Source organism: Columba livia, chromosome 1 (genome assembly GCF_036013475.1).
Source record: "Columba livia isolate bColLiv1 breed racing homer chromosome 1, bColLiv1.pat.W.v2, whole genome shotgun sequence".
Classification (NCBI taxonomy): Eukaryota; Metazoa; Chordata; class Aves; order Columbiformes; family Columbidae; genus Columba; species Columba livia.
In genome coordinates, this window is record NC_088602.1 from 124,683,788 (window position 1) to 124,708,970 (window position 25,183).

Here is a 25,183-nt window from a genome sequence, read left to right on the forward strand (position 1 = left end):
AATTGGAGAGGAATGAAGGGCAGTTCTGAAGGAGCCTATTAGTAGCATGCTTAAAGCAATATTGTTGTGTTGCAGTAAAGTTTTGAAGTGGCATCACTTAAGTTTGTGTCTGTGTCATGCCAGAAAAAGACATCCACACTGATAGAGCAAGCTCCTCATTAATATAACTTGCAGTCCGTGTTGGTAAGAATCAGTGATCTGTCACTTAACCTTCCTCTCACATTATCTTTAGTTTTGCTTCTTTAGTTTTATGTCTTAGTTTGAATTAATGTGTTAGTGTTTGTGAAGCCCACCAAGGATGAATTCTTGTATAGCTGCTTTGTATAATTATTATTTTTAATTGTTTCCATTTGGTATAGTTTCAATTAAAACCACTAATTAACTAGTACTAATTCAATAAGAAGTAGAAATGGGAGGATTTTTTTTCCCTCCTTTTTAAAAAACAGAGACTTTAGAAAAGAAAAGGGGAGCAACAGGAGGAAGGAATGGATAGATATTATTATGGCTTTTACTTCATCCATATTAACCTCATTGACGGCTTGCTAATTGCAGTAATTTAAATATGCCAATGTCCACATAAAACCACACCCTCGGATCTTCCACATTTCAGTGGGAAAATTTTGAGCTTAGAGAATATTTGTGCATTTTCTGCCATCACTGGTACTGAAATGCTTTTTCTCTGAGCAAATAGTCAGGAAACTCTGAGTCACAGCCTGGTTTCTGGGTGCACATAGCCAGGACTGCTGTTGTGTTCTGATTCCGTGGTATTTGCCTAAAGCTCTGCTTCTTGGAGTGGTAAAGGCAAGCTGCTGCTGAAGGGGATTTTCAAATATTAGAACTGAACATTCAAAGCCCAGAAAACAAGTAAAAGAGAACTAATGTTTGGAAATGTGTGCATTTAAGTCAGATTTGTGAATTGATGCAATACACAATTTTTGAAGGGGTTAACTGGTTAAAGCTATTGGTCATTTGCCTCATAGTACTGTGTGCATTAAATCATAAAACAGACAAGGTCAGCTCTCAGTCTGAGGCCTGAGAATATCTTCCTCTAAGTGTGTCTCCCTGCCCTGATGTTATTCCGGCTCCTCAGCGGGCCAGACCAATTTGCAGGGTTGAGGTACACAGAGCTGGTCACAAACAGCTGAGTAAGATTAATAGGTGACCTAGGTGACCTCTGAAATTGTGGAAATTTCTGAACTAGAAGAATAGAGGTTGTTAGTTTGTGGGTGTTTTTTGGTTTTGTGGTTTTTTGGTTTTTTTTTGAGAGAGAGATCATTCAAGTCTGTGTTTCTGAATATATCTGGACACACAAACCTTGACCATAATGTTTTTTCTGCTATTTTGGAGATCTGGCAAGTTCCCCCAGGCTACATAGCTGATGGAGGCAGCTATTGGAATATTGTGTCCGGTTCTGGGCCCCTCAGTTCAAGAAGGACAGGGAACTGCTGGAGAGAGTCCAGCGCAGGGAAACAAAGATGCTGAAGGGAGTGGAGCACCTCCCTTATGAGGAAAGGCTGAGGGAGATAGGGGCTCTTTAGCTTGGAGGAGACTGAGGGGTGACCTCATTCATTTTTACAGATATATAAAGGGTGAGCGTCACGAGGATGGAGCCAGGCTCTTCTTGGTAACAACCAATGATAGGGCAAGGGGTAATGGGTTCAAACTGGAACACAAGAGGTTCCACTTAAATTTGAGAAGAAACTTGTTCTCAGTAAGGGTGACAGAGCACTGGAACAGGCTGCCCAGGGAGGTTGTGGAGTCTCCTTCTCTGGAGACATTCAAAACCCGCCTGGACATGTTCCTGTGCGACCTCACCTAGGTGTTCCTGCTCCAGCAGGGGGATTGGACTGGATGATCTTTTGAGGTCCTTTCCGATCCCAAACATTCTGTGATTGTGCAGCATTGCCACTGCACCCAGTACAGCAGCACTACTGAAGTACCCAGCACAGCGGCTTCACTGAGCGGTATTGTGACATTTCTGCTCCAGTTAGGCTGATCTCACTGGTTGCTGGGAGGGGCAGAGCCAGGATTGCCCAAGATCCCCATATTCAGGAAATAAGGCAACACAGCAGGAAATTAGTTTTCCACTATTAAACAGCTATTAGAGCCTGACTGAACTATGCCTACAGTTGGATTATTATTTTTTTTTTAGTTGCAAGTTTTTCTCAGTCCTTGTTATATTCGAATTATAAGGAAGTATAAAAATTTACATTTGTCTATTTTAAGTCATGATATCTGTGTTTTACAAATTGGTGATGAAACTTAAGACATAAGTACGCACATCAGTTATTTCACAGCAGACCCGTTTATTTCATGACAGAAGTGTTGCTGTTCAGAGCTATTGCATTCTGCATGTATTCTTAGTTACTCTCCCAAGTCTTATTCAGCCAACAGAGGGTTGTTAGCCTCTTGTTTTCATTAGCCTGCCAGCATCAGCATGATTCTGTGTTCTGTCTTAGCAAAGGGATGCTGCAGCTGCTGGCAGCCTGGCTGTTAATCGTAGCACACAACTCTTATCATCAGCTAGATCCAGCTTTGTTTTAGTAGCAGATACCTGCAAACTACCATTTTATATTATTACTGTTATTTTCCTCTGTAAAACAGAGGTCAGTAAGCTGTGGTGCAGGTCCCAGAGATGGCGCACAGGCAGATTTTGAAGGGCGTGCAGCAGGCTTGAGTGCTTAGAGCCACAGTATCTGGAAAAGGTGTAGATTTTCTGCTCTCACTATCCATTCAGTTTTCAATACATCAGAAATGTTGCTCTGCATTGGGATAAGGTGCCCCTGGAAAGGTGATTAGGGGAACTTTTCACTACTGAATTGTGGTATCTCTATCCACCTGCTGAGGTTTTAGCAGTGTATCTCATTTAAGAAGAAAATTATAGTCTGGCATGCTATGCTTGCGGATCCTTGATGCAAGTCATTGAGTCTTTTATAACCCATAACGCATTCAGGGAAACAGTGGTTGTGTTCCAGAGTACTGAGGAGAATGGCATTTCATGTGTTAGTGGTTAGCTTCAATTATAAATCAGTTTGTTATAAACAACCTTCATGTGTACGCATATATATGTGAATTATTTTTTCATTTTTCTTTCCATTTTTCTGGGGATCAATTTTCTGAATGTGCTTTGCCTTCTGTTGATCTAGAATGGAAGGAAAGGTGTATTATTATTTCTGGCTCCTGTTTTATACTTTCTAAGCCATATCCAGACAGCAGAAACATTATTCCATGCGTAACTTTCATTGATGCATTATGATACTCTGTCTAGATGCTGGTCAGTCGAGTGGATTGACAGCCACAGTTGTTTGAGCCCTCCATGAGACCAGACGTTTTGAAATGTCAGCGTTTCTCGGCATCTTGATCTTTTCTAGTATGTGCATAAAGGTCCATGTTCAGGACCTATGACTCCACTTGTTTTTTTCTGTAACAGCCACAATGCACTCTGCAAAGCTAGGGTGGGGTTGTCCTGTTTTGCCTTCTGATCCCAAAGTCCTACGCTAATCCACAAGTGACAGTCAATTGTTTCGCATGTCTGAAGTCGATCTCACTGGGATTCCTAGGTTCATCTCCCAAATCCCAACAGATCCCCATCTTGCTAGCCTGAAGTGAACATTCGTATGTACCAGAACAGTTTGCAGCACAGAGGAAAGCTGCATCATCTGGAGCAGCTCATCCTCGCGGTTGTTCAGTACTCAGTGCTTCATGTAAAACAACAACAACAAACCATGACAAACAAAAAACCCCCACCCACCACACACACAAAACAACCAAAAAACACAAGCAAGCAACCAATCAAACAGAAAAAAACTCCAAACCAAACCAACAGAAAAGTGACTTGTTTTAGATTTTAAATATTGAGCGCGTTAACAGCTTTTTGAATCATCCTAGCCACTTCATAGAGCTGCTGTTCCACAGCCTGAGACCTATTAATGCTTGCATTTGGAGAACACAACAGGCTAAATAATCTGCCATTTTCTTTCCTATAATCTCTTGTTTATATTTCCCTAGTTATTCTTTCTTTTTCTTTCCTTTTTTTTTTTTTTTTAAATTCTGTTTTTGTTCTTCCCTTTTAATTACTTCTAGAGACTTTATGAGGAGTTTGCCATTGACTTAGTCTGTGCCTGTATGCTGCTGCCTATGTAGAAAACAGATGTTGGATTTTCTTCTGAACTTGTGTTGCAATTTCACTTACAGTTCTACAGAGCTAATCTAATGCATGCTATGTATTTATATGCATTCCCTAAGCAACTTTAAATCAGCTTGATTTAAATGTCAGACTGTAAGTAGTTTAATTGCTGTTTTATTTTGCCACTTTGCACTTGCTAGGAAATACATGGTAGCTGTGGATTTTTGTCTGCCTTTTTATTTTATTTTTTTTAATAGGCACATTTTGCAAGTCAGTATTATCACTTGTCATCTTGGGCTTTGAAGGTCTGAGTATCTGTTGTCACATACAGAGTTGTAGATCTTGAAAAAAGGTGGAGGTGAAGAAAAAATTAGTTAAGGGCACCGGAGAAAAATATTAACTTAATACCTTTAATTTACAGTAATTCTGTAGTAATTTTTTATATGCTTTAGTCTTGCTGCTTTCAGTGTCGTGTTTTAAATGCCAACTGTGTTTTCAAATGCTCATTTTCTAATCATGTTAATTGGAGAGAAGGGGTTTTTTTCCCCTGCAGTTCTGTTACCTAGTATAGCTGGTTTTGCTTGAATGTCAGTATAGCAGGTAAATGCTTAAATCTGTAGTTGCAGGTGGCAGCCAGCACGTGTGCAGGCCAAGTGCAGGTCCTTCTGTATTGTTTCCTAGCTTAGATCTCATTTCTATGGAGATCATCTCACTGGAGATAGTATTAAGGGAATTTTAAAAACTTTTAAAAAATATTTTCATTTTTGCCATTCAGCTTGTTTCCATGGAAATGAGATCTAAAAGGTTGCCAGTAGCTGACAGTTGAAAGTGAGGATTCACCTGTAGGTTTCATTAGATGAGTCCCAGCTGAAAACTGCAAATACAGGTGACCAAAATGAGCAATAAACTATTTACAAAAAAGACAATATAGAAGAACCAATTAAAATATTATAAAAATACTATGTATTTTCTTTTTGTCCTCACTGAATGACATAAATATGGAAATGCTGACTTAACTTTGAGTATGTGGGTTGCATGGACACACTTGTAACTTTCTTCAGACTGGTTATTTATTTATTTATTTATTTATTTAACAGCAGCTGGCTTATATAACAAACATAATCTATCCCTTCCAGTGCTAGGCATTTGACTTGTTCCAAGTGGAGATCTGTGGCCAAGGGGGGTTATACATTAGTAAATTTTATTTCTACAGGTTCAAATGCTAGCTTATGTTTTTCTGTAAGAAGCAGTTGACAGCTATGTTTCTGAAATTACTGAGCTCTCTGAAACCAGTAAACCAGATCTCTCGATAGTGTGAACTTTACATATTTTGTTCCTTGATTTAAAAGGAAATCTTTCTTCTGTTGCAAGGTAAGTAGTAAGACTGATTACTGTTGAGAACTTGCCTTTAACAGATGTGTTTTCTTAGGAGATTGTCAAATGCAGAGTGGCTGAAGTCAACAGGTTTCACGTCCCGATCTCCTGTCCTGTGTTCTGTTGAGACAGTTTTTTCCTCCAATTCTCTCCGTGGAAAGATGGTACTTACCAGTAGAGTGATTTATCCAAAGTTCCCGTTTTGTGCTTGATATCCAAATGCTAAGTCTGCCACAATGTTTTCTTATTCAGGAATGAACTAAGGTACACTGGTTAGGTATGTTTAAGTGTAGAATCTTCCATTTTTAGAGAATTATCCTTTGATTGAAAGAATAAGGAGAAAGGTGAGGGAACTTGCTAGTTTAGGGTACAAATGTAGCAAAATTTGTAAGGGCAGATGGTCTTTTCCATCCCTTAAACCGCTGAGTAAGGGTGTGGGCCTAAGTAACCAGTATTCCTACCTTTTCCTTTAAATGAAGTAAAATGTCAACAAAAATAATCTTGAGCTATGCAAGATGCTAAAGCTGCTGTCCTAGATTACCAAATGCTGCTGGCATCGGTGTCTGAATAATTATCTGACATTAAGAACCCACTATTAATTTGTGAATCCCTGTGATGACTTGTGGGGAAAGTGTCTTTCATTACATGTGAAGTTATCTAAATATCAGCTCTTTATCAAGCTGTTTAAATTGTCTATTTCGTATAACTACCTCTATTAACTGGAAAAGCTTCTTATAGCAAAGTTTGACATACAAATAAAATATTGTAATAAATTATTCAAGTGCAAATAGGGCTGCTGCTAAAAGTTGGGGAGTCTGCTTGCCTTGTCTCAAAGCAAGTGGCACAACCCAGACTGGCGATGTGGTGGAGAAGAGCCTGTGGTGCGGGTCTTCAGAACGGAAAGGTGCCCTGATGCTGGTGCCGTGCCGTGGCTGCTCTCCGCTGCTGGCCTGCGGCAACCAGGACTGGAAGTCAGAGGAGCCATAGGGTTAAAGAACGTGCAACTTTATGGTGCCACCACAGAGGGCTGGGAGTTGACAACAGGGTGAGCTAATGAATGTCCTCTCAGCCCTTTCTGTTCTGCGTTTCCCCCCGTAAATCCAATGCTATATGTGTTTAGTGCAGCACAATCTAACCTCGATAAGCCCTCACCTCAAATGGCGATAGTGATTTAAATATAATAGTCAAGACTCAGAACTTGTTCACATAACTCTGGTGTCTTCAGGGAAGTTGGCTGCTTCCATCAGACTGAAACTGGTCCACTGTGTTTACTTCTCTTTTGAATGGTATCACCTAGACATTTTCTTATCAGACAGTACTGTGTTTAAAAAAAAAAAAATGTAAAATACGTGAAATGCAATCTCTGGTTTTGTAATGTTGGTATAACCTTTTGTGATACAACCTACTGAGTGGTAATACATAGCTTCTGCTGATTTTGTAAATCTGTAGTGTTTAGTTCAAAATAAGAGTAACAAAAAAGTGGAGAACACTAAAAACAGATTTCAGAATTATATATAGCTAGTACAAGATTGAAAATAGGTAATTTGCTCTTTATACTTTTCTCTGTACAGCTGTTAAATATTAGTGAAGTTCTAAAAATGAAACAGGTTGTAAAGTAGCTTGCAGAAATGTGAAAACAGCTGAGATTTTATCTGACTAAAATCTTAGCGTGGCTTGTAGTCTAATCTCGTATCTTGTACTTGAATGTGACAAGTAATCTTAAAATCCTCTCTTTACCAATCTTCAAATTCCATGTTCTTCTATTTTAGTGACACTTACTCCTGGTTTATGCCACATGTGAAAGTAAAATGTAAACTCTAATCGGCACTGCTGTTGATTACAATGTTAAAATAGAGTTTTGAAGTCTTTCCTTCAAACTGTGTTTTTGACCTTTTGTCATAAGTCCTGGAACTCTAGCTGTAAAAATTGGCTTTATACTGCTGCTTCCATCAAAATTATCAGACCTTTGCTTCATTGAAAGGAAAGCCATCAAAAAGTTGGAAAGTAATGCAGTGCATTGGGATGCCAAGAGGCTCAGTTTGAAGCAGTATGAACTGTCAGCTTGTCTAGACCAGGCAGCTTCTGCAAGCCAACACACGTCGAGTTTGGTATTCTTGGGGGACCTGCCATATTCTCATGCAAACATCACTGATGAAATGCTTCTTTTTATTTGCTTCTAAGCTTTAAATGAAGAATGGTTTTGCACAACTAAAACGTTTATAAATACTTTTCACTTGATTAATTGGGAGCTGTAATATGAAATAAATCCAAAAGAAAACTGGTGTGTACTGGATACATTTGCTTTCTGTTCTCTGCACGTAATTTAATTCTTGTGTCGTATTTTTCTGTTGGTTTTGCATTTTTTTTTTTGTTTGCTTGTTTGTTTTTAATCGGAAGAAAAATGCAGCACTTGCGTAAAATTAAAAGCAGATTGTATTTTACTCAGGAAGAATGTGTCCTTGTCAGAGATTATCACAGATGGAGTTCCATCAGACTTTTCAGCAAATTACATTGACATTTAGGGTGGTGGAATTCACCTCATTTACACTTCAATATCAAGAACTGGTAATTAAGAATGCATGCTGTCAAACTCACAGCTGTATTTGTAAGCATACCTTATAGAGTACATCTCAGTGTAATGGTTATGTTGAAATGTTAAATGTTTACCATTTTTGAAAGTGTTCTGTTTCATTAAATATCTTTGCAAATGCCTTTTAAGTGCTTCTCTTGGCCAATGTATGAATTTTACAAGTTGGGAGTGTAGAGCAGGATATCTGGGAGCACAATGAAAGGCACAGGCATGAAGCATACAGGGTCTCCTTTGAAGGAACAAAATTACTGTCCACGTTTGTTGAATCCATCTTTCTTTCTTTCTTTTAAAATGGTTATTGAGGTGCTGAGCATATACTTTCCTACAGAAGTAACAGAGTTATATTAGTAACTATACGATTAGCAGTGAACCTCAGGGCTTTAACTTCTAAGTTTAAATTGAGATATTGATTCACAGTGAATACGTATATATTTCTGAAGAGAACCTCATGGTAGGGGGAGGACGTGTTAGGTAGATTTTTGTTAATATTTGGAAGAGGCAGTAGTGTGTTGAAGCTTTTTTGCTTTTAAGCTTGTTTATTCCAGTTCTGAAGACTGCACAGTATTTCAAGAACTACATTGTCGTCCCACCTACTACTATCATTACTATAATATTTTTGTGTTTTATTTTTATGTTTGTTTGGGTTTGGTTTGTTTTTTTTTAAGAGACTTCTCTGGAGCTTATAGCACATCCTCCTTCTAATGTGGTTGATACATACAGTGCAGAAAACATTTGCACTTTTGTTTTTTCCTAACCTATGTTGCGGTGATATTTGCTTATAATATGAATTTGTAGAATAATGCTTAAACTTTATAGTAAATGTTTTATATATAAAGAAAACACTGTTATGTCCCTGGCTCATATAACAGATAGTCAAAATATAGATCAGCAGCTGAGAAACTTCAGTTTTATTCTTAAAGAACTTCTGGTGAGGTTTTAAGACTCAGAGCTATGGATTTTAATAAAGCATTTTCTCCCTCTCCACTTCCCCCCACCCCATTGTTTTGTTTTGGTTTTGTTTCGTTTTTTTTTGTTTGTTTGTTTGTTTTGGTTTGGTTTGTGTGTGGGTTCATGCTTAGCAAAAGGGAAGAACCCTGACCCACCAGAGCATGGAAGTCACCTTTTCCTTTCCCAAAGCTAAGATTTGTTTGCGGCATTCTATTGCTTGCTAAAGGGGATACTTTAATCATAGTTCAAAAAACAATTTGGGGGCAATGGCACAAGAAGCCTTAGGCTAACTAGTCCTTCATCATACAGTTTTGACCCCATCTGAATTTGTTCTGGTTTTGCCGTGAACGCTGGAGTAGCAGCTTTGCCCTTTCGGAATGTCGTAGAGGCTGGAAGCCCTTGGTTATATAAGAATCTCTTAACAGTCAGCAAATTGTTTGCCAAGTGTTTGCCACTGTCATGTAAGTAGAATGTTTTGTGATTCTTAGGACAGGACCTTCAGGTGAGGTTATCCCTCGTGCTGTGATAGGAAGAAAGCCCAAAAGTGATGGTCTGTAAAAGCCTTCGCGTGCCCTGTTTTTCTGCATAGCTCACAAGTGCACCCCACAGAGACCAAGAATCTCAATGTGCTGATCACATCTGGCAGCACTTGAAATTTTTTCTTTTCCACATGAATTCCAGCCACCATTTATAATCAGTTTTCAGGCTAATGGGGCCACAGGTTCTGGACCTTAGGGCTAGGATGACCTAACTTAAATAATATGTTCCTCTTCCACTGAAGAAGACGAACCAATGAAGTCTTTCTTTTTACAGAGCTTCTAAACGGTGATTATATATTTATTTTTTAATTGTATAAAAATGGCAAAGCTTGGGGGTGGAGGGAAGGGCAAGAGGGGGAGAGGAACTTCACACAATATTTACCTCCAAATTGTAAGAAATAGGATTGATAGAGGCAACAACAATGGCATGGTGTCTGTGACAGATTGGATTTTTTTATTTTGTTTTGTTTTTAGTAGAAAAAGATGTTATGCAGACCCTATGGAACCAGAAATGGAATGTCTCTGTATATACTGTTAAATGTTTCTGGGGCAATTCTGTAAACCAGGATAACCTACACCAAACATCTCAGATGCACCAGACCAGAGTGGCTACATCCCAGCTGCTGAGTGCTACCATGTGCTTGAGCTGTGGAATTGCTTGGAGGATACAGGACTGTTCTAGCCATAAATGGCATAAATTATTGAATGATATGCTCAAGAATGTTCTCAGACTTATTAAATTTGCGAGCATAAACATGGCTGGTATTTCCCTCTTCTCCTGAACCATACTGATTATTAAATGTTTTTATTATATTTATCATAGAGTTTCTGAAGTAAAACTTGTACCATTCTCTAGCTGATATCTGCTTTTAATTACTGTCTTTCCACTAAACTTTAAGTAAAGAATTATTCTTAGTTAAGCCATAAGTGCACATACCTGGAGCAGTTCTGTGTGTGTATACATGGGCTCTGTGTATATGCATAATACATATTTTTCTTAGTTTTCAATCAATTTTATTTTCTTTTCAGTGGGATGCCATAACTGAAATGGATGAACACAATCGTCCCATTCATACTTACCAGGTGTGTAATGTGATGGAACCCAACCAAAACAACTGGCTTCGAACAAACTGGATCTCCCGTGATGCTGCACAGAAAATTTATGTGGAAATGAAGTTTACCCTGAGGGACTGCAACAGTATTCCATGGGTACTAGGAACCTGCAAGGAAACCTTCAATCTTTACTACATGGAGTCAGATGAGTCTCATGGAGTAAAATTCAAGCCAAACCAGTACACTAAAATTGATACTATTGCAGCTGATGAGAGCTTTACCCAGATGGACTTGGGTGACCGCATTCTTAAACTCAACACAGAAGTTCGTGAGGTTGGGCCAATAAACAAGAAAGGATTTTATCTTGCCTTTCAGGACATTGGAGCATGCATTGCTTTGGTTTCAGTCCGTGTTTATTACAAAAAGTGTCCTTTCACAGTCCGTAACTTGGCTATGTTTCCTGATACTATTCCAAGGGTTGATTCTTCCTCTTTGGTGGAAGTACGGGGCTCCTGTGTGAAAAGCGCTGAGGAACGTGATACTCCAAAATTGTATTGCGGAGCAGATGGGGATTGGCTCGTGCCTCTAGGACGATGCATCTGTAGTGTAGGATATGAAGAAGTGGATGGTTCCTGCCATGGTAAGAAAACATTGTTTGATTATTATATTTATTTTTTAAAAGTCTTATGATGTTATATGCATAGCAGATATCTCATTGTATATTGGAAATACTGCACCACATTTTCAAGGAACGCCTCTTGCCCAGAAATAAGCCAAGTTATTTAAAGGCATGATATTGTGGGTTTCTAAGACAACATACAGTTACTAAAGATAACCTCCATTTTGCCTAACTAGGTGTCTAAATGGCACATGCGTATAGATCAGCTTGTCACCTTGACTCTAGTAGTTAGTGGAGATAAGTGCATGCTTTGGAAAAAGATTCCTCTACCATGTTTTAGGCATCTGTCTTGGGATGAGATGAGCAGTGACTGGAAAGAAAAAAAGTCTTTTTCTCTGTATCCCTAAACAGGTAATCTAGTCAATTAACTCCGATGCAGGTCTTTCCTGTAGGCACATAAAGGTAAAGGAGATTAATTCACCTGAAGAGGTAACATAATTATTCACACTTCTGTAAAACAAGGGGTTTTAAATGCGTCCTTAAATAAACGTGTATGTTAAGGTGGTAGAAATTCATTAGGTATCAATTTCAATTAGCGAAGTTTGAGTTCCTATTCAGAATTAATGCGAAAGGTTAAAATCATATATTGTGCTGAAACCATTTTGAGCATTTCAAGTAATGCTATATATCTAGCACTGTTTTTTCAAAGATTTTTGTGCAGCTGTAGTAAGACATTGTTTATGAAGTGAATGTCAGTACACCAATTAGTTACTGAATGTTTGCCACTTTTTTGTATCTTAAGAATTCTATCTGAGGATAGCTGTACTTGGTGATCTCTTTTCAAGAATCTTGCAGAGACTGCACTCTGTGCTGGTGTATGTAGGAAAACACAGCACTGCACCTTGTCAGCATTACAGGGAATTAAAGATGTTGCGAATCCAGGTAGCAACTTGGAGTTGAATACAAAGGGAAAATTCATTTTCTTCCCTTATCAGGCCCTCGCTTTTATAGGTAGGTCAGTGAATACATTCATGAACAGAAAGCGTGTTCTGCAGATTCCAAGTGTTGTTGTGGCTCATTAAGCCTCTTTCTGCCATTTTGAAAGAGTGATTGCATTTACTGAATTTTGTGATAACTGGATTACGTGCACAAATGGGAAAAATGTACATGATTACAACTCTTGTGCTGTTTATAACATGAATACATTGCTAAAAGTTTGTGAATGTATATTTGTGTATATTTGTGTATAGCCCAAGCCTCTGAGTTTTTGTGGATTTGATTTGAGACTAATATCCATGGACAATGTGAATGTCAGCACTACTGGACAGGTGACATTTATTCATAAGACATGTTCTTTTCATGCTGCAGAGTTTCTTGGTAACTAGTTTTTTGTCAGCTTCAGAGTTACTGAAGGACGTGGACATTGTAAGTTCTTTTTCTACTGTAACAGTTTCACAATGACTTGAGAATAAGGTACTCTTTCCTGCAGTAATGGATTCTAAGGAAAGTCTCAGTAGCCACTGAGATAGCAGCCTGCTTTGATTGAGCACTTGTTTTGTAGCAAAAAAAAGAGAAAGAGTTCCATATCCATAAATTACACGAGTTGCCCAAATATTTTGCTGAAGAGCTCCTCAGAGTTGATGGTATTAGGCAAACTTCCAAGCAAGCTTGGTTAATATAGAGCATTAAAAGCACACTAGGCATTGTGATCAGAAAATTAAACTCACTTACTTTGTCTGATCTTCCTGGTGTTAATTACCAAAAGATACTCATTGCAAAGATACAACTTGACATTGCTGTTACTGGAAGCAAGTGTAATTTTCCATGTAAGGTCAAAATGTTTCTTTCTTAATGGGATAGGGATTTTCTTCAAGACATTATCATTTAATGAATTTCTGCACATTATGTGAGTCATACACTAGAACTGTATATGAGCAATGAAACCAGCAACCAAAGACCACAAAAAAATGTTAGGAAACTTTTCTGCTGTGCATTGACTCTGCTCATTTATTCAATTGGCAGTCCAGGCTGCTGCTGAACAAGTAACTCCTAAATGAAATGGAATACCTGAAGCTATGAGTGCTTGCATATTCTTATCTATTTGCCCCAAGGGTAACAGATTACTGTTTTAGAAAATTATAATCTAATAGATCTTCCATATGTGTTTTGAAATCGTTTTTGTAGATGTCTGATGCTGTCCATTTAGTAGTAATCTTCAGCATATTGTAAGATTAGTGCTAATTTTCTGACAGCTTCTTGCATTGTGTTTGTCATGTATTCCTTGACAAACACTACGTGAAAGGCAAGGCCAAAGATACGTTCAAAACTAAAGAGCAGCAATTTAATTTCACTAATGCCCACTCTCCAGCTCTTGCACTTAGACTGTGATTTACAAGGGTTATTGCCAGAGTGACCACATTTCCCTTTGTGCCAAAGCTGCTGCTGTAGATGCATCTTTGGGCAGCTGGGAATGCGTTTTTACAATGGAGCATTGTGAACTGAGCCGAGATCACTACGTATGTTGACGGCAACTGTTCAGACAGACATAATGTCCTGTTTTGAGACTTTGCTTCTTGGCTGGGGCACAAATCAGAAATTCAGAGTTTAAAAGATATTTAACTTGTCAATACATCCTGAACTCTTTTATACCCATGAAATTGTTAAATACCTGAAAATTGCTAACTTTCTAAGGGAAAAATGATACAATTTACATGTAGCTTGTTTTTGTAGAAGTGGGACATGGGGAAAGGAGCAACCCGCTACATCTCAGTCTGCTAAGAAGGCCTGAGATGTATTTATACAATCTTCAAGTCTTCTAGGTCCCTTCCTCGAATCCCAACATAAAGCCTTTTCATGTCTCTCATTCCACTGCTGGAGTTACAAATCTGCGTCTTGGAAGTATTTGCTGCCATTCTGTCAGTGCTTCTCAAAGGCATACTCTGTCACATACTCAAAACTCATAACTGTTTTTTGTCTTCTGCATGAATATAACTTTCAAAATAATTATTTTGTATTTAGAAATCTTTTTCTGACAATTGGGTGGTGGGCAATACTTGCTAGTACTTGGATATTTTTCATACTTGCAAATGTTGTCAAACTTTAAATTATACACCAGCATGTGGTTCAGAGAGGCATAATAAGCTCTTCAGGATAAGTCTGGTTTATTTGCCATAGGATTTAAAAAGTAAATTTCTGTTTTGATATTTGTGGAGATAAGTGCTCTTTATTCAGGAAGTACTAAATGTCATACGGAATAATATTCTGCCTTTGTCATTGATGAGTTTCACAAAGCAGCAAGAATGGGAATCAAAAAAGTCTTTGATCATTTGAACTGCTGTTAAAATCCAGGGAAGCAAGTAAAGTAGATTTTGTTAGTCAAAAGTAATCTAACTGGCAACATTTTGGTTATTTCAATATATGTCAGTTTTATGTGTATCTCAGTCTGTGAATTTATCAGTATTACCTATCCATTTGGTTTATTTTTAAAAGCATCATTTCAGAGTGAAAGTGTATGAGAAGAACTCACAATCAGATTAAAATATCCATACTTATTTAATATGTGCCCCAATGTGTCTAGAATAGTTCAGACACACATTGATAGAGACTTTTTCAATAATTTTGAGATTGTCTTGCTTTTCTGAAGCCCGGGGGGAAAAAATTTACATTGATTGCAAGAGGTTCAGTTATTTTGAGTGTGATGTATTTCTGAATGGCATAACTGCCAAAATACCATATTCTCTGAATTGTTTGTGTAAACAATCTAGAACTCTTGGAATCGAGTCTACATTCAAGGGTTTTTTTTCTTAAAATCCTGAAATAGCAGCAGTGTTCACATATTCTGTTTCTTTATGCATTAGGAAATGAGCTGGTACCAATAATTTGGCAATGCTAATCATGCATGGCTCTAATATGAAGTGCTTGCTTTGCTAAATCAGTGGTACCAGCCACATTCACAAGTCAGCATAGAAGGAGGAGATGCTGTACAGGATTCTAATAAACATCAATTAAAAGGAGCAGGTTGAATGTCTATCTTCTCTGAATTTCAGTCCAAGACAAGAGTTGTACTAAATTTAACAGATGTATAATATATACAGGCTATATCAGGGCTTTGGGTGGGTTTTTTGTGTGTGCGCTTGATTGTGGTGTTTGGGGTATTTGTTGTTGTTGTTTGTTTTTATTTGTGTGTGTGTGTGTGTGTTTTTTTTAAACATAGAAAAAATAATTATAAGGAACACTTTATAAACTTAATTACAAGAATACAATTGTACAGTTTTGTTTAGGAGTGATACAGTAATAATTGGGTGACTGTTAACAGAATTCTAATTATTTAAAGATTTACCAAAAGTTATCTGAATTACTCAAGGTTAGCAATTAATTGCAGAGAAAAAAATCTATTATATATGTATAAAATACTGAGACAGTAATTTCAGAATTTATTTTAGAGTCTTAATTGATCATATACAATGTAGGAATGTATTTTAACTTTGGAAAGTTGATTGTTCTTGAAGAATGTTCTCAGGGACCCTCTGCCTCCCAAAGGATATCATGTGCTATGGTTGAAGAAACATTTAAAATGTAAAACAATATTTGTTGAAAAATTCACCTTGTTTATTTTCATTAAAACAAATGCAATGAGAAGTGGGAATGTCAAGTTCAATTCTTTGAACTTGAGTTGACTGAACCACTCTTCCTACGGATAGTAATGCTGGAACGCTTTGAGAATTTGTTTAATTGAAGAAATGGTTTTTTTCTGTTATTCATTACTCAAATTTGTGGTAATATTTTGGTGTTAGGATTTCTACGTTGGCAACCTATCTTCAGCTATTTCATCTGATTCAACTAGGAAATATTTTTCTTTTGCAAATATGATCTTTGTCCTCGTATACATACTTGTAGCGTGTCTTTGTTACAAGGAAGCCAAGAAGTTAATAATACAGTCATGCTGTTACCTGTCTGCTGGCAAGAAAATAGGAAAAGGAAAAAAAATATGTATATTGAAATGGCAAGTTTCCTAATAGTTACAGAAATTCAGTATTGTCTATGGTTGCTTTTGGTTTTTCACCCAGGTATTTATTTACTCATGAGATCTACTCTCTGCAAGCCCATTGGCACTGGAGGAAGATCTGTAAAGGAAAAGATTTGTAAAGATTTGGGAAGATTTGGACCACCATGAAAAATAAAAGGGGGGGGGAACAGGATGAAATTTTAATTGGGAAGACTGCAAATTATCTTTTTAAGAGGCAAACTTTGCACCTCAGAGAGAAATTCTGCAGCAGAACTGGAACAGTTCTCTTGTGCTGGAGTAGGTCCCTATGACAAAGGGTGCAATTCCTTGCCAACTCTTTTCACACAGAATCACAGAATGTTTGGGATCAGAAGGGACCTCAAAAGATCATCCAGTCCAATCCCCCTGCTGGAGCAGGAACGCCTAGGTGAGGTTACACAGGAAAGCGTCCAGGTGGGTTTTGAATGTCTCCAGAGAAGGAGACTCCACAACCTCCCTGGGCAGCCTGTTCCACTGTCTGTCACCCTTGCTGAGAAGTAGTTTCTTCTCAAATTTAAGTGGAACCTCTTGTGTTCCAGTTTTGAACCCATTGCCCCTTGTCCTATCATTGGTTGTCACCGAGAAGAGCTTGGCTCCATCCTCGTGACAGTCACCCTTTATATATCTGTAAGCATTAATGAGGTCACCCCTCAGTCTCCTCTTCTCCAAGCTAAAGAGCCCCAGCTCCCTCAGCCTTTCCTCATAAGGGAGATGCTCCACTCCCTTAATCATCTTTGTTGTCCTGCGCTGGACTCTCTCCAGCAGTTCCCTGTCCTTCTTGAACTGAGGGGCCCAGAACTGGACACAATATTCCAGATGTGGTCTCGCCAGGGCAGAGTAGAGGGGAAGGAGAACCTCTCTCAACCTACTAACCACCCCCCTTCTAATACACCCCAGGATGCCATTGGCCTTCCTGGCCACAAGGGCACAGTGCTGGCTCATGGTCATCCTGCTGTCCACCAGGACCCCCAGGTCCCTTTCCCTTACACTGCTCTCTAATAGGTCATTCTCCAACTTATACTGGATAGCCAGAGACAGGAATTTGTGAGGGAGGCTGAATGAGTGGAGGACTGAGATGATCCACTGGCTGTTCTTTCTCTTTTGTGAAATGAGGCAGGTGCAGAAGGTCCTGGGGCCTTCCTGCAGCTACGTGGCTGAATTAGTTGGTGCAGTCCATCTCCTAGACCACTGTAGGTGACTTTCTTGCAGACAGAACTTGCTTCAACACCCTTAAGTACCTCCTTCCTTTCAAAATTTAGGGCAGACAAGTAGGCAAGGCAAGTTCAAATAAAAACCAAATCCTAATTGAACCCTCATTTTCCCCCTGAAACTGAAGCCTTTCCCTTTCCTCCTTTTGATTTCAATTTCCTCCTTTCAAGTGAAACCTCACAGTGAGCCTGCCTCAAAGTTAAATGTCATTGCAGTGTGCACAGGCAGCAATGTTGTACAGAAAGCCAGTGTCAATTTGTGAAGGAGCAGGAAGGGGAGGTAGGTGGGAGCATGTGTAGAGGTGATACCAGAGGTGACATGAAGAAGGTTAGAGAGAGTGGCCAGGCATGACGATGTACCTGTCAGTATCAACTCAGTGGCTATTCTTCATTATCCTTTGTTTCCTCTGCACCATGCTGTATATCACTTTTCTCTTCTGCACTGATTACCACTGGAGAGAATTTAAATGTTTTTGTTGTTTTTATAATAGTATATGTGATTTGCTGTCCAATTAAAAAAAATATTAAATAGTTGCATTAGTATTTTCAAGTAAACAACCATATAATTAATTGGAATATGTAGCAAATTACTGAAAATACAAGTGCTCTGGAAGGGATTTGTGCATTTTTACTGCACTTAAGAAATGATGGTTTACTTAATTTATGTGAGTTCAAAGAGCTTTGGATTTGTGTTTTCAATGGAAGTACTTAAGACCTTTGTGATTATTAGTGATATGTATTTTCAATTGAAAAATCTACTCTTTAGCCTATGTAAGGCTACACATCTGTGAAAACTCACTGCCTATGTTAATGTGAATTCTGAATATGGATGAAGTGGCATTGTGTTTAGACATTTCCAAATTCAGTTTTTAGGGTGAACCACCAAATAGAGGTTTTAGTACAATTCAAGAACATGCATGGAAAAACTGGGAATTGTGAATAATCACAACTCTGTAGGTAACAGTATAGAAAAGCAATTGATAATGACTCATTCAAAGCATCTGAATAGACTTAATCACAGCTGCTAATATACTGCAAAAATTGGACTTGATCTGAACTCAAAAACTGTATACATTAGAAAAAAAAAAAAAGAGTGTGTATTTACAATAGATTACAATTTAAGTGATTATCTGTGGGGAAGGGGATATTACCAACAGTACTGCTACCACTTTTATGTTCACACATATTGTTTTTAATTCCTAAAATGTCAGGTCCTATGCCAAGCAATTTCGCAATGTATCTCTCTTTCATTTTTACTGTACTTTTTCCACTTGCACATGAAGAACTCCTTTGTCCCTCATGCTTGCAATTAGTGTGGATTAAAAATAAAATTGTTGCCTACCTGATGGAGGAGGAAGCGAATGTGTAGTGGACCATGTGAGATCAATGGGATATTATTTACTATCAGAAAGACGAATTTTTTGTGAGTTGGACCAGGCTGAAGAGATCTGACTTTGCTGTATTTAATCACTCAGCCTTTTTCTCAGTATTTTTAAGTTACTTCCCTGGCTTTTACATTTCTTTTAAGTTTTGTGTTCGTGCTTTTTCTAATACACTGGTTACTAGGCTAGCACCTGCAAGCATTCAAAGATAAGAATTTGTGTGTGTGTGTCTGCTTTTGGTTATTTTTAATCATAGTGTCATATCATCTTTTTTTCAGTGTCTTGAAACTGAGGATTTTTCCAAAGTTTGTTACTGAAAGGATTTTATTTTTTTTTTTTTTTACTGCAGCAAAATGTTAGGAATTAAATAACTACCTGAGGGCGCCTGTTTTTGATGACTGCTGGTGACTGGTTAGCAGCCAGAAAAATGTCAATGCCATACAAAATCATGTTTTGTTACAGACCCAGCCCTTTTTACTTAACCTGCAGACATCTGCAGATTTGTTCTGCCAGATAAATCGTAACACAACAAACTTGGTAAAAGAGCTGGAAAGGGGTGCTGCTTCAGAAGGAAGGATGTAAAAGAAAAAAAGGGCAAAAACCCCTTCTCATTTTATTTTTATGTAGCAAGGAAGCTACACCGATACTGAATGAACACAGGTTGCATGTCCTTGTCACATCATACTTCCTTATCTTGGGAAATAAAGAACCTGATAATAACCACCATAACCTGGTTTCCAGTATATTTAATGGCAAAAATTAAAAGTCTTGATTTTTATTTTTTTTTTTCCTAACCACATCTGAATAAAGTATGCATATATGGGAAAATTATTATTTGCAAACTGAATTAATCCTAGGAAAATACTATTTTTCACTTTGATTCTGAAATGTGCGTTGAATTACAGTATTTAATGTGAAACCTACTTTGGTGAAACAAGGAAGCCAGTTTAGATTAAATAGCTCGTTTCAAACTGAAAAACTGTTACTGTTTTCTGTTTGTACAGATAAACATGAATTTCAGAAGCAGAAGCACACTGATTACTGAGATAAGTCTTCCCTCAGGTTTCATGTTAGTGTATACTGCTGAATATTGATCCTACCAGCTCTCCTTGATAAACAGTAGACAAAAATTGTCAAAGGGACTGCAGTGATGGATTTTGTTGTTGTTGTGTATGACTCGGTAATGTAGCTGCATGATTTGATGTTTGCAGCAGCCCATAGTAAATTACAATTATTTGTTCTTTGCTGAGAGAAGTACACTCCAGTGATGATCACATGCAAAACTTTTAAAACAATATGTTTCCAGTAGTATTAAGTTTTATAAAATGTACATATAAATACAAGTGTGTTTGTGTATCAAATGTATTCAACTGTGTATAGAATGAACACACTTTAAAATTGCTGTTTAATTTGTTACTGTTTTCTAACCTGCTCTGCAGATTTCTCAGCGACTGCGATGTCTTTCCTCTGTCCCTGTGCATTAGGCTCATGTGTGGCACATCTCCCCACTGTCGGTTTTGCAGTGGGGCTGTGTCCTGGGATTGTGATATAGGAGACAGTGACAGTTTTGACCCCAGACTCACAGGCTATAGGTGTGAAGGGGCTGATGCATATAGTCTGGGAGCTTGCGAGGGGCTCTTGTGCTGTTCTAAATGTGAGTCTCTGAGGAGCTGGAGTGGGAAGCAAGGACAGAGTCTGTAGTTTTCATTCGCAAATCTTTCGTAACTCTGTGTGCAGATGGGTTTCTCTATATATGATAAGACGCTATCTTCCAAGGATAACAATCTAGTCATAATTGAATTCTTGGTCAAGCCTTATGTTTGGCTTGCCTGTCCCAAAGTAGACTTTTGAAAACCTGGCATTAACAAATTCAAAGAGGTTTAGCTGTCAGAAATTAGAGAGATGCATGCTAATTTGCGAGTTCCTCTCATATTGGTAAAAATGAGAATAATGGAAAGACTGACAGTATGGCAAGAGATGAAGAAGGGAGGCACTAACCCTGTGTTCCTGTCCTGTCTTTCTCACTATGATGGGTTTCTTCCCCAAAACATGTTGCATCCTAGAGAGACGAGCAGAAATAGCACCTTCCAGTTCTTGGGTACTACAGCTTTTTCCTGCTTGCCACATTTTCATTCCTTGTTCTGGGAGTCAGTAGATAAAGCTTGAGCTCAGTTGTTTTGGATGAATTAGACTTGGTAAATGTTCATTGCACTTTACACATGATCAACCTTAACTGTTTCAACAATCAAATATATTGAATGTAGGTGAGTTTTGCTTGAGTGAAACGTGACCTGCTGTATTTAATGGATGTAGAAGTTCAGTGTTGGTTGCTTGTTACAGCTGTAGGAGGTTTTCTTCCAGCTGGAAGAGAAGTTCAGGATTTTCTTATGGTCAAGAATATTCTCTTTAGTATGTAGGTTTTCTCAAGATGCTGAAAAATGCACATTTTTGAGTTCTGAAGCCATCTTTTGTGACTAGCAGATGAAGGAAACTAAAGCCATGATGGTTCATGTATAAAGGCCTAATAACATTTATTTGATACAAAGTGCAGGCATTGCATTAATTGAAAGTTGTGAAAAGGAATTACTTTGTGAGGAAACTGTTATTTACAAACAAGGAAGGAACAATTTGTGTGTACAGCACGATGATGTAAAAATCATGTCTTGGACTTCCAGAGGTATTTGTTGCAGTGAGGTAACAGGGAACAATTCTGGCTTAGTAAGTGTTTGTTATATTTGTCTTTACAGAAATTCATTTTCTAGGATGTTTGCTCATCATTGACTTTTTGTTGTGGAGCCCTGAACAGTAATAATAAATGTAAGCTAAGAAAAAAAATTGTAGTCAGGGTGCTCAGTGAAAGTTTCCAAGTTCTTACACTATAGTAGGCTGTCAATGATTTCTTTTTTTTTTAATAATGATAAAAAATTTCACTTAAGTCTTACCAGTTCAAGTAGATATGTATACTTATATAAAGTTCAGAGATAATTCTGGTTCAGATTTTTGGAATTCAGGAATTAATCCACTTTTTTTAAAAAAACCTCAGTTTCTCATGATGTTGCTGTGCATGAGCACTTGACTTTATAGTTTGAAAAAATGGAAACACTTTAGAATATAATTATTATTATATAGATGATGTCCCTGTGAGAACTCATAAAATTGATCTCCAAAATCTGGAGATAATCACCTGTACTTCCTCTGAGGCAGGTTATTAATGAGTAAAACATTCACAAATAAGCCATAAAACACATTCCGTAACGGAACTGTTCCCACAGAGGTTACCCATCATTTTATTCAGTCAATTATTAAAGCATTTATGCTGAGAAATGTAATTCCAAAAGCAGTCAATAAAGGATTTCCCTTTGCATGGTGTAGCCTGGGAATCACAAGCAGGAGTCAAGTAACTGCTCACAGACCATTTATGACAGAAAGATTGTCTTGAATATAAAGAACATGTATGAGTGTTTAAAAATTTGAACTGCATTTTTGTCTTGTTAATCTCAGTAAGAATGCAAGTGAAATGAGATTTGCTTTGACCAACTGTCTTAGCCCTTCCTATCTGAAACTTAAGGTGAAAAATAATGTCAAAAGTAACCGTTTTACATAGCAAGATTGATTCTGTGTCATGGATTAACTTAAATTTCAAGGCCAATAGTATTTAAAAGATTCTCAGCAATCATTCCTACCTCTTCCCCTCTCCCCCCTGCCCCTGCATCCCAGAACTTGTATGATGCTGAGGCATCATTTGAGCAAAGTAGTTTGGAAGTTACTCATAAGCTTAAGCTCTTGCCAAATGAAAAAAAAAAAAAAAAAGCTGGCAAATGCAATTCTACTAACTTCAAGATTTATGATTGAATTTGTGACTGACACGTTTGTATAAGAGAAAATGGAGAGGAAGGAAAACTCCCCTGAAAGTTGAGATGCCAGCTACAGATACGTCTCTGTCCTTAATAGTTTAGATCAGGGTTCACAGCACGGTGCTTCTTGAGGGGACAGAAGTTTGGCTGCTATCACAGCTGCTCTCTAAGCAAAACCACAACCCCTGCAGCTTGTTGCCTCACGCCACTGCTCGAGCGCAACATGTCCTGGAGCTGCTGCAGGGTCAGAGAACGAGGGCTGCACGTTGCTCCCTGACCTCTGTTGTTCAGGGAAAGCTCAGCGCCTTCAGCTTGGTGGAGTTGCAAATGACAGTTCTCTGCTGTGACTTGTAGCTCCTGTCTGCACATTTCACGAGAAGCAATGAAGATGGATGCCTTTGGAACCACGGTGCTGTCTGAAGACTCTTGCAGGTCTACCGGCAAGAGGAGAGGATCAGTAACTGGGTCATCTGCTGTATTATCTTTGGATGCCAAATTCTGAAAAGGAAACTGATTCTTTTGTCTCTGTAGTGCCATAATGCTTTAGTGTCTTCAGTGCTTTACAGTCTTTTTGTGGAGAGCTGGGAGTCCTGTACTGGATACTATGCTGGGCAGGCAGCATCAAGTGTTCGCTTGCAGAACCATTTGTTATTTCACGATCTACTTTTTAGAATATCCCTGCTTGCTAAGCATCTCAGTTCCCGTATCTGTGTGCTCTGGACAAGTATGGTCATGATTCTACCATTACTTTCAGTTTGCCTTTTTGATGTTTACTGCTCTTTCAGTATCAGTCTTGCTGGTGTTTATGTAAATATTTTGGAGTTTGTGTCTTTCAAATCTGCATGTCTATCTCTGCTCTCATCTCACATAATTTAGATTTCTTCAAATAATGTTATGTAGATATGCAAAAGACACACAGAAGGCATTTTGTACAGTTCTATGCAATGTTGCAAACATTTAAAAACAAACAAAAACCCCAAACTGCTTGTTTGTTTGGAAATCTTTGGGAGGTTCTGGTGACGGGTCTACATGTGTCTATCCCAAAAGTCTTACTTTCATTCTCCCTTTAGGTAAGTCACTGGCAGAAAGTTTTCTAGTAAGGTTTTCAATGTTTTGTTGATCAAAACATAAATACTTCTAAAGATAAACAGAACAAATGAAATAGTCCTCATGCTGATTAGTGGCTAAGCTTGACTGTAGCATTTAAAGAGTTGAACTGAATACAGTGAATATGTTTTATATGTGCAAACTATTTTCAGAATACGTGTTGAACAGGTATCTAGTTGTTTAGACAAAAATTTTCAGAAAGCTTGAATGTATTTATGTTCCATTTCTCCTGTATCGTTCTACTCTAAGTAGTGGATGCATCCAAGGCTCTTTCAAGCAAAAATATTACATTTGATTGAGTGCATTTCTCTGCAATTTTTCCTACTGTTGTTTGTGTATCCCTCTTTATGTGGTGTTTTTTTTTTCTTATAACCTTTTTTTCCTACTCATACTTCATTTTCCACTTGCTTTTATGTAAAAAAAAAAATTAGTCCTTTAATGTTCTGTGCTATTTATAGTGTGCCAAGAAGTTCAGTTTGTAAAAGGGGAATAATTTATTTCTTATTGCTTGAGGAGTACACATTTCTTTATTCTCTCACATACTTCTAAGATAAAAATGTTTTATAAATGTAAAAATTGTTTGACTTATCAGAATGAGACTAGGCTATTATATTGGTAGGAGTAAAGAAAAAAAAATTCCAAATATAATTCACAAATTTTCTTGTTTCAACATCCAGATGGTATGTTCCTGTGCTGAATGTTGATGTCCAACTGCACAAGGTAGTTAGTTCTGTGGAGTTTTAGAGGAACTTGGGTGTTTATTAGGTGTTTAGTGCCTACTGCAAAGGTATGGAAGAAAACATAGCCTATAGAATTTAAAGGTAATTCATATTAATTGTTGTATGCTACCTTTTCCCTGCAGGTTTATATTTTGTTCTAGTACAGATTTTATATAATGCCCTTACAGGTGACGGTTCACAGCAGCTTCTTAACAATCATTGGAATTACTATATCCTGACAGCTGCAGGGGGAAGTGGCTGAGTTACCTGTGGAGCTCACAGCATTCCTCCCACAGAAGCCCTTCTCTGCTGCTGGTGGTCTCCCATGTCTTGTGCCGTCTCTGAGGCACCAGCAGCTGGTCCCTGCTCCCTGCATTCCCCCACCAGCAGCTCACAGAGGCTCTGCCTCAGACCTGATCTCCAGGCTGTTACCTGTCACCTGAACCTCACCTGGCATGTGTCCATCATGTTTAAGAGTTGTCATAGTCCAAAAGTGGCAATGCGTAGGTTTTGGTGATTGAAGTAAATCTCAAAGGCTGAATTAACAAAGGCTTACTGCCTGACACGTCTCCTGTTGAATTAGTTGATGTGCTGAAAGTCTGTTTCTTGAAGGGTTTTGC

At 38.1% G+C, this 25,183-nt stretch overlaps 1 protein-coding gene across 6 annotated transcripts in view; it reads left to right on the forward strand.

Moving 5' to 3' along the window:
* EPHA6 (EPH receptor A6) overlaps positions 1-25,183 on the forward strand; it is a 502,797-nt gene that overhangs the window by 106,405 nt on the left and 371,209 nt on the right. For all 6 annotated transcript variants that reach the window (XM_065076549.1, XM_065076536.1, XM_065076555.1 and 3 more), the window contains one exon: positions 10,607-11,270. In XM_065076549.1, the coding sequence (XP_064932621.1) occupies positions 10,607-11,270 (664 nt within the window). The remainder of the gene's footprint in view (positions 1-10,606; positions 11,271-25,183) is intronic.